General features: G+C 50.1%; 1 protein-coding gene across 2 annotated transcripts in view; it reads left to right on the plus strand.

Moving 5' to 3' along the window:
• MAP2K3 (mitogen-activated protein kinase kinase 3) overlaps positions 1-13,682 on the plus strand; it is a 53,888-nt gene that overhangs the window by 22,616 nt on the left and 17,590 nt on the right. Inside the window, exons 1-4 of one of the 2 annotated variants that reach the window (XM_074965133.1) lie at positions 715-829; positions 8,122-8,154; positions 9,251-9,320; positions 11,047-11,095. In XM_074965133.1, coding sequence (XP_074821234.1) covers positions 814-829; positions 8,122-8,154; positions 9,251-9,320; positions 11,047-11,095 — 168 coding nt within the window. In that variant the 5' untranslated portion in view covers positions 715-813. Of the gene's footprint in view, positions 1-714; positions 830-8,121; positions 8,155-9,250; positions 9,321-11,046; positions 11,096-13,682 lie in introns of those variants that run through there. The other variant, XM_074965132.1, reaches the window with a different exon arrangement.

Here is a 13,682-nt window from a genome sequence, read left to right on the forward strand (position 1 = left end):
TTGCTTTATTTAGCGTGCAAGCTCACTGGGGCTGGGGACCAGTCCTCCTTTCAAGTGAAGCACGCACCATTTCAGTAATGGGCCGTGCTGTGCGGCTTCGGAGCCCTGCAGCTTTATGGAAAGCAGGATAGCATTCTGATCCGCTGTTCTTGCATTGTGTCCCGTGGTTGTGCGCAAGGACATAAAAAACCGAATTAGCCTGTCTGCACAGCTGTCATGTTTAACTGTTTCATTATTGACCTTGATCTAAAATCGCCTACATTTGGTTGGAAGGGGTGTGTCTGTAAAAGCTGCCTTTTAAAATCCAGCTTGGGTTTAACGACCCACTTTGTCCAGTAATGTGTCCTGATGGGATGCATTTTAAAAATCCTGTACTTCAATGGCCTCCATAATTGGCCCCGGTCCAGTTTCCTGTTTGTAGCAGTGAAATAGCACATGACGTCAGCTTTTACAACTGTTGAGCTTTCAAAGTGTAATCTGAGCTGAAACTGGCCAACTTCAGCAGCTGCCTGTGAAGGAACACTGCACTCTGCCATCTCACTATCTTTTCCTCTTTCCTCCAGCACACTCAGGCTAGAAAACTTAGAACGATCCAATTGCTTCTAGTTTGTGCACGGGGCGTGGAGGGGAGGAAAGAGAGGTCATCGAAAAGGGCTGTTGAGTACTTTGGACCAGGCGTGCTTTTTTAAAATAAGGAGTGTTGTTTGCAGCAAGCTCTGTGCACTGGATCCTGCAGACATCTCCCCCTTCTCCCCCCCCACCCCCCAGCTGCTTCAAGGCGTGCCCGTTTCTGTTCTTCATTTCTGGGAAACCATGGACAAGAAACAAGGTATATGTTGCAATTTCCAAAACACGTGGCGGGAAGCTCTAAAGAGCAGTTCAGATGGTAAAAGGGGCCGTGGAACTTTCGGTCAGCTCATTCTCTGCAGTTTTGCTCTGTAACCTTGCTCGGAGGGATCTGTATTTGTGGCCAGTTAGCTAGTTTTAAAGATATTGGAGACTTGCAGGCGTTGGGTTGAAATGCCAGCTGTAGGTGTACAGGCTGGCATGAGTATGGAAAAATCTGCAGGGTTTGCAGCTAAGCGTGTGGTGTTGTGTTTTTTTTAAAGCATTTGCCAAACACAACAGGCTGTTTGTTTGTTTGTTTTTTTGCACAAAAAGTCCTTTGGCACTAGAATTGAGTGCCCAACAGGGAACCTGCTGCAGTTCAGAGCTGTGATTCAGCAGAGGTTAACAGGTGACTGTTTTTTGTTGGTCTGTGGGCGGCTCTGACTATAAGGGGCTTTTTATGAACTGCCTTTTTCCTCCTCCTGGTTGACTTGTTGCGCTTTTTCAACTTCTGCAAAAATTCTACAAAGACGGCTTCTCAGAAAAATTGCCCAGTGGGGCGGGTAACTGCGCTTAGCATCCCCCCCTCCCCCCACTTTGATTGCTCTTTCCAGGCTGCAGAGTGGTGCAAATATTGCCGTGGCTCTCTGCTGGGGGAGCCAACAACCCTCTTTGCTTCAGCTGGCTGTGCCTTTATCTAAGGAGATTGTCACCTGATCTCTTATCTTGCCCTTAAAGCTGACTATTATCTGACTGGTTTCAGAGTAGCAGCCGTGTTAGTCTGTATCTGCAAAAAGAAAAGGAGGACTTGTGGCACCTTAGAGACTAACAAATTTATTGTTCTTCCGTGGCTTGGATGAAACACTGGGTTTCCCATCCTTCATTTGCCTTTCTTCATCCCCAAATCAGTGATCGGACTGTCCTGTCCAGGGGCAAACAGAACGTGCTGGATACAAAATCAAACCCTCTAGAGAGGTGTTGCTAACTTCCTTTCCCCCACCCTCAAGTCAACTTTCTTGTTAATGCTCCAGTTCTCGTCCCAGTTCCCCCTGTATGGTAGATTCTGTAGCGCTGCTGTCTTTCCTCTGCACAATGCCTTACCTGGGGCTGGCACATGGGAGTACAGAGGCCATGAGGCAACAGAGGTTGCATTTCAAAGGTCAGCTCAGTCAAATAGCTTTATTTACAATTCTTAAGATTTGTCCTGCTAGTTTCCACCCACGTCAGCCAGTAGGGAGAGGTACCACACACATGCATACACCGAGGTGGAATTAAACAGCTCCAGGAAGTGCAATTGGCTGGTTTTAAACTTTATCAAGGTTGTGGCAGGAGAAATTCAGTCGGTGGCTTTCTCTAGGGAGGGAAATAGTTCCTCTCTCAGCATGAAGGATGCAGAGATGTGCCTGTGGTGACATGCTGGGGACTGGAATCCTGCCTACGCAAGGAATTCCTGCCAACTTTTCCCCTACACTGGTGCAACCAATGGCGGCTCCACTCAGAGGACACGGTAGTCAGTGTGCCTGTTCCATGTCTGTGTTGACCATTTGCTCTGTTGTTAGCATCACATTAGGAGAGCTGCACCAGTGCAAGAGAATACCTTACTATTGTTTCCAGTGTAAATGTACCCTAAGGCAGCTGAGTACTTGCTGTTGGACTGGGAGTGGGTGAAAGGGGATGGATCACGTAATGATCACGTGTTCTGTTCATTCCCTCTGGGGCTCCTAGCATCGGCCACTATCGGAAGACAGGATACTGGGCTAGATGGATCTTTGGTCTGACCCAGTGTGGCCGCTCTCATGTTCTCATGGACATGTGTTGTTTCTGTGGCTCTGAGGGGTTGCCTGAGTTAGATGAGGCTCACAAGCCTTTTGAGCTCTGCATCCCTGAAATCATGTCATTCCGATTACCATCTCTTCGCCTCATTTGAATTCTGACATGATCCTTGCAGCATATGTGCCCGATCTTTGGCTGGTGTAAATCAATGGAGCTATGCTGAAGACTGTGGGGCTACTCGGGTTTACAGCAGCTGAGGATCTGACCCCATGTTTCTCAAGCTTCTCGTGCTAGAGGTCAATGCACTGGGGAGCTGGGATGAGTCCAGGGTTCTCAGGCAGCAGGAAGCATTTGTTTCTAGCTCTAGCGGAAACCTTGTTGGAATTCAAGTGTGTGGGAGAGAGGGTAATCAAGATGACACATGTGGTTAAGAGCTCATATGTAGCCACCTGCTGGGGCTGGAAATGGATGCTTTGCCAGGAGTTGGCCAGGATGGAAGGTCTTGAGTTGCAGGGTTTTGTAATTCTCATCCCACTCTCTTTAAAAAGTCCTCTTTTCCCCCACCCCTTCCTTTCCCCGGAAATGGGGTGTCCGTCTGCTTGTCAGGAGGCAATCACAGTGCATCCACCCACCTACCTACCTACCAGGAGCAATCACAGTGCACCTGCCAGTGCCTGGCACTGACCTAGTCAATTCTTGTGCTTACGAAGAATGACACAGCTCTGCTGTGACAGGTACCCCTGGGGTCACTTAGAGCCTGCTGTAGTGGTAGTGTTGGTCTCCACTTGGAGCTGTGCTGGCTGTTATTGGCGCAGTGTTGGGCTTAAGTATGCGTATGCCTCTGGAGCGAGAGACTGCTGCCAGAGTACAGAGAGCCCTTGGAGGGTTACTGTTTTCCTCTTCCTGGGGAGAGCCCTAATGATCAAGCTAGAACGCAGGGATCAGCTGCAGGTCACCGGCTCCCATGCGAGTGGAGTGTTGTAGCAGCTGTGCCCGTGGCCATCAGTGTGACTGAAGGTGAGCGCTGAGGGTACTTTGGATCGATGTTAACGGCACTGCCAGAGCAAGGGAGTTGGGTCTGGAGCCTGATAGTTTCTCCTCCATGCCTTGGTTTAGTCACTGGTTTTTAGATCTGAGCCAGGAAGTGCCTTCAGGGTGTGCCTAGATGAGGGGGGAGAGTCACACTACCTCAGTTGCTTACTGGAGTAGGTCATTCCTGTGCATGCCCCGTTCGACACCGAGGTAGTGCAGCTATACTGCTGGTCTGCAGCAGATAGCTACATTTGGAGAAGGGGCGGGGGAGTGTGTAAAAGAAACAACATAGCCCCCGTGTTCACCAGTAGAGACAGGTCCTGTGCTTGGCTTCTAGAAGAGTGAGGGGCAGGGATGCTTACATTTGGGTTTTCACCAGGAGCTCTGAAACCATTCCTGAGAGCTGCCTTTTCAGTCTATATCTGGGTCTCCCCCATGGACCATATAGCAAGGTGCATCAGTCTTCAGTGTGTTTTGTCCTTGCAAAACCCCTGTGCTGTAATCTCCGCTGTACAGATAGGAAACTGAGGCACAGAGGGATATGTCTGCACTTAGTTACACATCTGCAGCTGGCCCATGCCTGCTGACTCAGGCTCATGGAGCTTTTGAAGAGTAGAGATTCCAGCTCAGGCTGCAGCCTGAACTGTGGGACCCTCCCACCTCTCAGGGTCCTAGAACCCCGGCCTCCAGCCCGCGCCTGAATCTCGACTCTGCAGTTAAGTAACCCCTTAGCCTGAGCCTCTTAGCCCGAGTTGGCTGGCACAGGCCAGCTGCGGGTGTCTAACTGCAGCGTAGATGTACCCAGAGAGACTAAGTGACTTAACACGGGAAGGCTGTGGCAGAGCAGGGTGTCAATCCCAGCTAACCCCCTAAGTTCTTCTACACCATCCTCCCTCTCTGCCGTTGCAAGGGGACTGTTCTCTGCGGACACGCAATCTATTAAGTAACATAGTGCAGAGATGTTTGACTTGGCCCCAGCTACCTCTGGACTGACCCCTAAGTTCAGGGCCAAGAGGAGAGTGTGCAGCGAGTCAGAACGGTACCTGGAGCCTGCCTAGGCACGAGCTGAATGCATCACTTATCGCTGTGCTGCAAGCATCAATGAAGTCTGTAGCATAGAAGCAGCATTGTATACGCTGCTGGTAGTTCCTATGGTAACTTCAGGGCAATAGTGGCTAAGTGGGCAGCAGAAGGATTAAGCAAAATAGCTTCCTTTAAACCAGATCCAGCTCATTTCAGTTTCCAGCAGAGACGGAGGCTTTTTAACAACCACCTTCAGCTCTGGCTCCCAATGGAGGCCTTAAACCAGCCTCCCTTTTTGTGCCCATAAACGAGTACAGATGCAGTTTTATGGGCATAATGATTTTCAGGTGCACACACAGGCATGTGGGCATCTCATGGGGGTAGGGGGGCATGCAGGCAGAGGTTGACTCGTTCTCATTTGCAGGCACAAAAAAAGGGAAGCTGGTGTTTTATAAAGCCACCCCAGAGCACGGGACTCATACTGGATCTAAAAGGTGGCAGGTCCCATGTACAAATGCAACAGGACCCTCCTAGAATGACACGTCCACTCCCACAGAACTGCTTCTCTGAGTGGCAGCTGAGTGGGGAGCTGGAGCTGGGCAGTGTACACTGCATAGCAGGGTGGCAATTTGAGACCTGGAATTTCACTCCATCTGCATTAGCCCTAAGAGGCTTTCACGGCTTTTATCAGTGCACTGGAATGGGTGAATGCACACTGCAGGAAGTGTGGGAGCAAAGGGCTCTCCTTTTGGACAAGGTTGCATTCTGTGGTTGGGGCTGGGGGGGGGGGGGTGGGCAGGAGGAAGAGTTCTATTAAAAGGCGCTGACTGAGCAAAGCACTGAAATCCCTTTGTTTTGATGGAACTGAAGTATGTGGATGGGATTTTCCAGACTTGTTGACTTTTGGCCCACTGAAAGGGAATTCGCCCCCTGCAAGTGAATGGGATTTGTACTCCCAAGTCACTTAGGGTGGGATTTTTCCAAATGGGCTTAAGTGCTAAGTAGCAAGTTAAATGTGTGCTAAAGAGTTTTGCTGATTCAGGGCCAAAATGAAGTGCAGGAGAAGCCAGTGAGTCTTGGTGCATGCTCTGTGCTGCTGCAGGTGAATTGGGCAGAGCAGAGAGGGGATCTGAGCTGGCGTCAGCGGGCTCTAATTTGTGGCTCTGAGGTGAGCTCTCGGTACCTGGAAACACGTGACTTCTGGGGGTGGGGAATTTCAGAGCTGGTGAATGGATTTGTTCTTTGTTTCGTGTTTGCTCCTGTGGTACTCAAGCAAGTATTCAGAGAAGTATCATTGGTGTAAATCTCCCAGGGTTATTTATAGCTTCTCTCACCCATCTGGGCTCCAGGAGGAAAAGCTGCATGCTAGCAAACCTGAAACTGTGACTGCTGCGGTGTTGACAGCTCACTAAACAGAAGGCAGACTCTCAGCAGAGCTTGCTCAGTTAGGAGCTGGCCACTTGCTGCTGAGGCTAGTCAGCGAGCTTGCAACCCTCTCCCCCGGGAGTGTAGGACTCTTGTTGGCTAAGGTGGCAGCGATTTTGTTGTGACGCAAGTTAGGATCCTTTTCCTTATGTCAAGGGTTGCAACTGCATAATGGGAATAAATATGGGAGCTGCCAGGCTGGTTTTGTTGGTGCATGATGGGGAAGGCGAGGCTAATAATAAGGGGCTACTGATTGAGCCCACCTCCCTCTGTGGGACAGGGTGGGCTGCTGGTGCAGTGTTCTTTGGTGGGGAAAAGGAAGGGGGTTGTCTTGCACAGCAGCGCCCTGGTTGGTCTAGGAGCAGAACTGACCGGCTCCAAAGAGGGTCTCCACCAGGTGTCTTTAGGGCCTGGACAGGGGTAGAGAACACCCCTGGGGGAGCCTTGACCTCTCCATTGCACGGGGTAGAACCAATGGTGGTTAACCGAGCATGCCCTATGGGGCAACTCCTGGTGTAGCTGCTGCCAGCGAATCTTCCTGGGGTGAACCCTGGCAGCCAGAGGGCCATAGTGCAGTCGGCCATTGGATGACCAAAGATGGATGACTTGCCCAGTACTCTAGCTCAGCACTGTTGTGTACGTTCGCCAGATCACAGGGATTGCCTGTGACATAAGGAGGCTGCTGTTCCATTGAACTCTGGAGCAGGGGAGATGAAAGGCAGTGGGTGGTGGAGGAAGGGCCTCTGATATCCAGTGGCTGCTCTGATCTGGTGGTCTGCATAAAGTTTCCCTCCTGGCATTTGGTCTGACCCATCCTACAGCATGGTATGAAAGCAGGTGGCATTATTAAGCTTTGACTAGGGTGCCAGGGGCTGGAATCCAGCACGGCCTCCTCTGCAGCAGCCTAGCAGAAATCTTCAGATCTGCTTTTTCCATGCTGCCCCCCCTCCCCCCTTCCATGTTCTGAGCCATTAGCAAGGCTGTGGTTTGCTGGAGGAGGGGAAGAGGAGAAGTGTATTTCAGGAGTTCTTATTGTCAGGGGCATCTGGTGCCGGCTGGCGACATGCACAGCAACAGTTTGTGTTGGGAACATTTTGTACGTCTCATCTGTCTGATCAGGATGCAGAGGGCTGTGGCAACTGCTGCCTCTCTGGGTCTGGAATTCTCCTCTCCTGTACGCACAGCAGCCTTCCTACCACTCAGCACTGATGTCCTGTTGTCTCCACTCTGAGATCTCAATCTAAAGTAAGCTCTGCTCCCTCTCTGCTGTGTTCAGAGACGTGGACACACTTTGACTAGGCCTCCATGAGGCAGGTGGGTCGTCGGTACCATTCCCACTTCATAGGGAGGTTGTGACTTGCTCAAGGGCACTTAGCTGCTAGTAGAACCGGAGAGTTCCTGCGATCAGATCACTAGAACACCCCTCTCTTCAGGTGTCTTCTAGGTCAATGCACTAAAAGAGCGGTTGGCAGCAAACTGCAGTCTTCCTTTTGGTACGTTCATAATGCTGAGGTAGGTTGGTGTCTGTAAAACGCGGTTTTTAAACCTCTCCACAGCTGCCTACTAGCTCCTTCCGGATGAAATCAGCGATATTCTTGTGCTGAGTGAATCTTTTAAGATCTGGTGGCCTGGGCTTCTGTCATGTAACATTAATGGTGCGGCGACCTCATGTGGCCAAAAGATCTCCTATCAACCCAGCACAGTTCAAGCATAAAATAAGAGGAGAGCTCGGCTTAGTGAACATGATCTTTTGCAGAGTCTCCGCTGTAGGCTGAAGCTTCCATGCCTAATGCATTCTGCCGAATTTGGTGGAACAACTTCATTGCAGGATAGTCTCTCCAATTCTGCTGCAGCTCCATTTTGTGAGCATCTCCTACCTTTGCGGAAAATGCAAACAGGGCCCCTTTCCTTTTCAGATGTGCGTTGGGTGCTGGAATGAATTTTGTGTTACCCAGTAGCATAGAGGCTTGATTTGTACCAAGCTTGGTCTTACTCCATTAAAACAGATCTAATCTTTCTTTTCTTTTCTTTTTTTTTAAGATTCCAGAGGATCTTTAGAGCCATCCAAGCCAGGTAGGTGCCCAGCAAAATGATTTATTTAAGCTGATCTGTGTAATTAAAAGTGTATCAGGGATAGTAAGAGTGGTGTGATCGTGCACAGTTCGGCCAAGGTGCTTTGCCATGCCCCTCTTTGTCCTGCTGTCTTTGGACAGTGGTGTTCTAGCCTGGGCTTCTGTGATGTGGACAAATGTCCGTTAATGGCTGTGATGAGACCCACAGCCTGTTTTCACTTGTGACTGACACAAAATTTAAAGGCAAGGGCTTGATCCTCCCCTGCTCTGTTATCACTTACAGCTGGTAGCACTAGACCCACTTTGATGACAAGGTGCAAGGCAGAAGAGAATCAGGCCTCTGGTCTCCCCAGAAACAAAAGGCTGGTGCATCTGATTCCTTGCACCACTTCTCTGTTTTTAAAGCCCTTCCAAGCCCAGTTGTGCTGGAGTTGCCCTGATCCATAGGCTTGTACATAATGGGACAGTCATGAAGAGAGCATTCCCTGCCAACTTGCTCTTCAGCGTCTCTTGCTGGCTACGTTCTGCTGTGACATAGACTGTCCTCGAGAGGTAGGAGGAGGAAACCACCAGAGCAATTCGGGAGAGGAGGAACAAAAGACTAGACTAAGGAGCAGCTGTGGAAAAGCCCAAGGTAGATAGGTTTCCCTTAGGGACCGAACCATTTGGGACAGAGAGTTTAAGACTGGGCTGTGATATCTGGCTTCGAACCATTTCTGAACCCCCGAGTTGCTTCCTGTTCTGCTTGGATCCAGCTATAGTGGAAAGCAACCAGCCAGCCCTGGGGTTCAGATGGCTGTGGAACTGGATGGTAACTTATCTCAGGTTTCAGAGTAGCAGCCGTGTTAGTCTGTTTTCGCAAAAAGCTTTCATGAGCTACAGCTCACTTCATCGGACACATTCAGTGAGCTGTAGCTCACGAAAGCTTCTGCTCAAATAAATTTGTTAGTCTCTAAGGTGCCACAAGTACTCCTTTTCTTTTTGGTAACTTATCTGTAGCCAGTCTTTTTGTGCAGGGTAGGAAGATGCTTTGGGGGTGGGGGAGGGGAAATGAGCAAACGTGTCTGTAGCTGTCAGGTGTTTCTTCTCTCTTTCAGTGAAAGGCAAGAAAAAACGGGATCTGAAAATAACATGTGTCCCCATCAAGCAACCTGTCGTGAACCCAACGTAAGTCGCTGCTGCTGAATGCTGACTTCCCATGCTCCTGCAAGTCTGCCTTGAGATTTGAGGCTAAAGATTTAAAGATTTGTCAACGCAAGAGGAATATTCCATTTCAATTTTAGAAATCCAGCTTTCTTTTATTTCTATTCTTCTAGTGTAAACTTAATTTTTAAACCTTTTTCTCTGTATTGCGATAGTGCCTAGGCACCTGGCTCATGGTGGCATTGACCAATCCACGCAGCAAGCCATTGATCTCACTGGCGTTCTGCAGTGTTGTGTGTGTTAGGATTAGAAGCGTCATGTGACCTGTGAGCCAGCTGCGGGTGTCAGAGCTGGGAAATGTTGTTTAACGGGCCACTGGAATCTTGCTGCATTGGTGTTAATTTCAATCATTAACACTCTAATGCCTTGGTACAAGGAGGACACAGAATATCTTGTTTGTTTTTGTTGCCACAATCCGGTGCTTGTGTTTAGTGCCCACTCGTATCTCAGCTCACTGGAATGTGTCTCTCTCCTGTTTACTGTGGAAGTCATTCCTTGTTGCACATGGGATGGAGAGCCATTTGCAGCAGTGATCAGAGTTTGGCAGCATGCAGACTGGTACAAGGCCCTGCCTGTCCCTCTGTACTGACCTGCAGCACCGCACCTGGTTTATTCCTAAGCTGCTCCTAGCAGAGGCTACCAGTTGGCGAACCATCAGGCTCATTCAGTTATGCTCCTTTCAACATTTGAATGCAAGTCTCTGAAGGGGAAAGCCTAATGTGTGAACATAGTTATCTGCCTGTGCTTGTCCTCCCTCCCGGAGGGCTCCTCGTAAAAGGGATGTGATACACTTCATGAAACTCAGAAAAACCTGGGTTTGGGGCCTAAGCTATTGTAACAGAAATATTTCCATGACCTTAGAGAGCAGTGCAGAGCTTTTGCTTTGGAATGAAACCATTCCTTGAAGGCAGACATTGCAATGTTGTGCTAGCACACGAGAACCTGGAGGGGAAACTAACTGGCTGTCCTTATTCTCCAAGCTAAGTAGGTGTGGGAGGGAGGGGGGGAAGTAACCACGTGTGAGCAATGGAAAGTAAACCTAGTTTTTAAAATCTATTTTAACAATAATTGAAGGTGGTAGATAGTAACAGGTAAGGAACTGTCTTCAAAAAAAAAAAAAAAAAGAAATCAGCCAGATAGTGTTCATTGCAGCACTATGCCACTAAAATGTTAGGCCTACTTGCGTGTCAGAGGTGAGTGAAACAGGCCCTTAAGTAGACAAAATGCCGCATCTAGGAAATAGCTTCTGTCTTCTATAGCTGGGTTTTTCATGCTACTTGGCAGTCATGTTGTGTTGTCGGTGGATGTCATGATGTGACTGGCTGGGATAGTCCACCATGAAATCATTGAATGTCGTAAATCGGTGTCTCTGGCTGATCTCCTGAAGTGAGAGAATCTTCACTGGCCCATTGGTTGGATGTATTTGACTCCTTCGGGTTGACTATGGCCCGGATCCAACAAACACTGGAGCACATGCATCGCTTGAATCATGCGAGTAGGCAGCAGAGGCTCCGTGTGTGAGGAAGGCTATGTATGTACTCCAGTGCTGGCAGGATAGAGGCCTGTATTTGTAAACGGGACCCTAAGGACAGGGGGTGTGGGCAATGCAAGTGCTTCATGGGTTTGAGACCTGCTGTGAGAGAGTGCACAGTCACTGATCTCCTTGCTAACTTCTCTTTTTTCCGTGCAGGCCACCAAGGAACTTGGACTCCAGAACCTTCATTACGATTGGAGACAAAGTATGTTTCAATGGTTTTTCCTTCTTCTGGTCCTTGCTTGTACTTCGCCACCCCCATACGTGTGTCAGATCCCTCTTGTCTGTCTGTCTCACGAATTGTCAAATGTCTACAAAAGCAGTCTTTAATTTCAAAGAACGTTGAGCTCAACCTGGTGGCAACCTGCACTCCTGCTGCCTCCAGTGGGGTTACTACAATGGGTTGATATTTCAGTCCACAAAACCTTCCCCACATTCAGTGATGAGTATCTGCACCAGGGTCTAAAAGATGAATGGCCAAATGGTAGAGCGGGTGGAGATGGGGTGAGGAATTGGTGAAATTTGAAACACTGTCACCAGTTCTGCTTAACAGTTAATCTATTAAGGCCAGAAGGGACCATTCCGATCTACCAGCCTGACCCCCTGCATGGCACAGGCCAGAGAACTCCACCCAGTTCGTGGTAGGTGCTGGAGAGAGTGAGCAATGGGATGATGCAGCTCAGAGTCCTGCTGGAGCAGAGTCCTTGGCTCCCTGGGCGGGCCCTGCAGTACAGAAAGGAACAAGACCAGCAGTGATTCCAGTGGGAGGTGGGTAAGGATCTGTGCTCCAGGACTGCAAAACCTATGCTCTTCGGCCATGTTGGCTGGAATCGAGTCCGGGCTGACAAAACCCATTGTTCTTCAGAGACAGCCTGCTGCATTCCTTGCAGTGCACCACCTGTGGGGGCTCATCAAGATGGCACCTTTAAGAAGAGAGGCTCTCTTCTTCTATGCATGGACATGAGGGAATCCCCTGGTCCCTTATTGTAAGAGATAGAGGCTTGCCCAAAATACATCCCCCCCATCTCACTGTCCTGTGCATCCACTGTCAGCCTAGTGACACCCTCCCCCTCAGAGGTGGGGGCCATCACCAGGGCTGTGTAGTGAATAGGTCTCTGGCACCTTCTGTGTCAGGGTCTCAAAATGCACCCTGTGATGTAGGGCAGCATTGTCTCTGTTTTCTACATGGAGATGCTGAGGGACTGAGAAGTCAAGAGACTTGTTCAAGGTCGCACAGAAAATCTGTGGCAGAACTGGGTCTTCTGAGCCCCAGTCTCTCCTTTAGGCCACCAGCCCAGCAATGCTCATGTGAATAGAGCAGGGCTCTGCAGGTTCCCTGCTTCTGTCCCAGATGGCGGACAGTAAAATGAGCCATGTGGGTTTGAGGGACTTAAAAAAAAGACATGAAAATTAATGGGCTATGGATAGCATTATGGGATGGAGAAATTTGCATGCTGGGAACTTGACCCTTAGCTTCAAAGATCCCTGGGTGAGTCATTTTTATCACACAACACGTTGCAAAAATTTCCCAGAAGATATTGTGCTTTGTATTGACGCAAGCGATGTACCAGCTGCGGTGGCTGAATGCCGATGTCACTTGTGTCGACCAAAGTTTGTCGTGTAGACCTGGCCTCCCTTGGTTAGATCACTTTGGGATCCTGCAGGATAGAAAGTCTTGTGGTGGGTGTGCAAAGCTATTGTGCTTCTAGAACAAATCCACGTGCTGCAGAGACCAGACACAATCCCCCACCTGCAGGGCTGGGATTACAACCCTGATCTCTTGGCCCCCACACTGCAGGCCTGGGCTGCTGCTTGAGCAAGCAGAAATCTCCCTCCCCTGGCAGTAGTAGCAGGGCCCTTATCCCCTCTGTGGCTACAGGGCAATGTGGCAGGTCACGTGGCTTGCTTCAGTGCCTGCCTGATCACATTGCCAATGGACTGCACTGAAGCCATGTGTGAGGGAATGAGCTTACCCGGCTGTGCGAAGCGCTGTGCAGCTAAAGGGCAGAAGGTGAAGGACCCTTCCTCCCAGTGTGCCGAGCTGCAGTCCGTCCGAGTGAGCTCCATGCACTCTCACTAACACAGCCCCGCTTGTGTTGCTCATTTCCAGGGCTGTTTGTTGCAGGTCTCTAAAGAGAAGCCATGCCTGGGTCTTGCACGGTGCCATAACCCTTCCGTGACGCCATGCCTTTCCTCCCCTGCCTCCCTTGGATTTACCCTGCGATGCCTCGCGCTCTAATGGAAAACACCAGCTGGAAATAGCTGTTGTCTCTGCTCGTTCAGTCTCTGGTTACGGGCCCTGCTGGGGCTGGGTCAGGCTGTTTGCAGTGGGGCTAAAAATAGTGCCTTGGAGGAGAGCTATAACTAGCTGTTTACCTTCCATCCTGGGCAGGTGGCAAGTCAGATAAGATCTGGATCTCCAGCCCTCTGTGTGTGTGTGGGGGGGGGCGGGAGGAGGAGCCTGCGCTCGTTCCCGCAAAATGGCCCAATTGCCTTTGTTTGAGTGGCCGGTGGGTACTGCGCAGGTTAATAGTTTGCGGGAGGAGGGGGCGGGGGTGGGAGAGATGCTTTGTAGCAGCCTGGCAGTGCGGCGCTCTAAGGGGGCTGGAGCTCAGGGAAAGGACTCTCTGCCTGCTGGTCTGTTCCCTTGCCCTGTGGCTCTCCAAGCAGTCCCAGTGCAGAGCCGCACGCTGCCTCCTTACCTTGAGAGGTACTAGATGCTGCTGAGCGTGCAGCATACAGGCCGCTTGCCCACCTCATTTTAATTAAACAAGTGACAGAACTGGCTGGCC

The sequence above is a fragment of the Natator depressus genome, chromosome 10, assembly GCF_965152275.1.
Source record: "Natator depressus isolate rNatDep1 chromosome 10, rNatDep2.hap1, whole genome shotgun sequence".
Taxonomy (NCBI): domain Eukaryota; kingdom Metazoa; phylum Chordata; order Testudines; family Cheloniidae; genus Natator; species Natator depressus.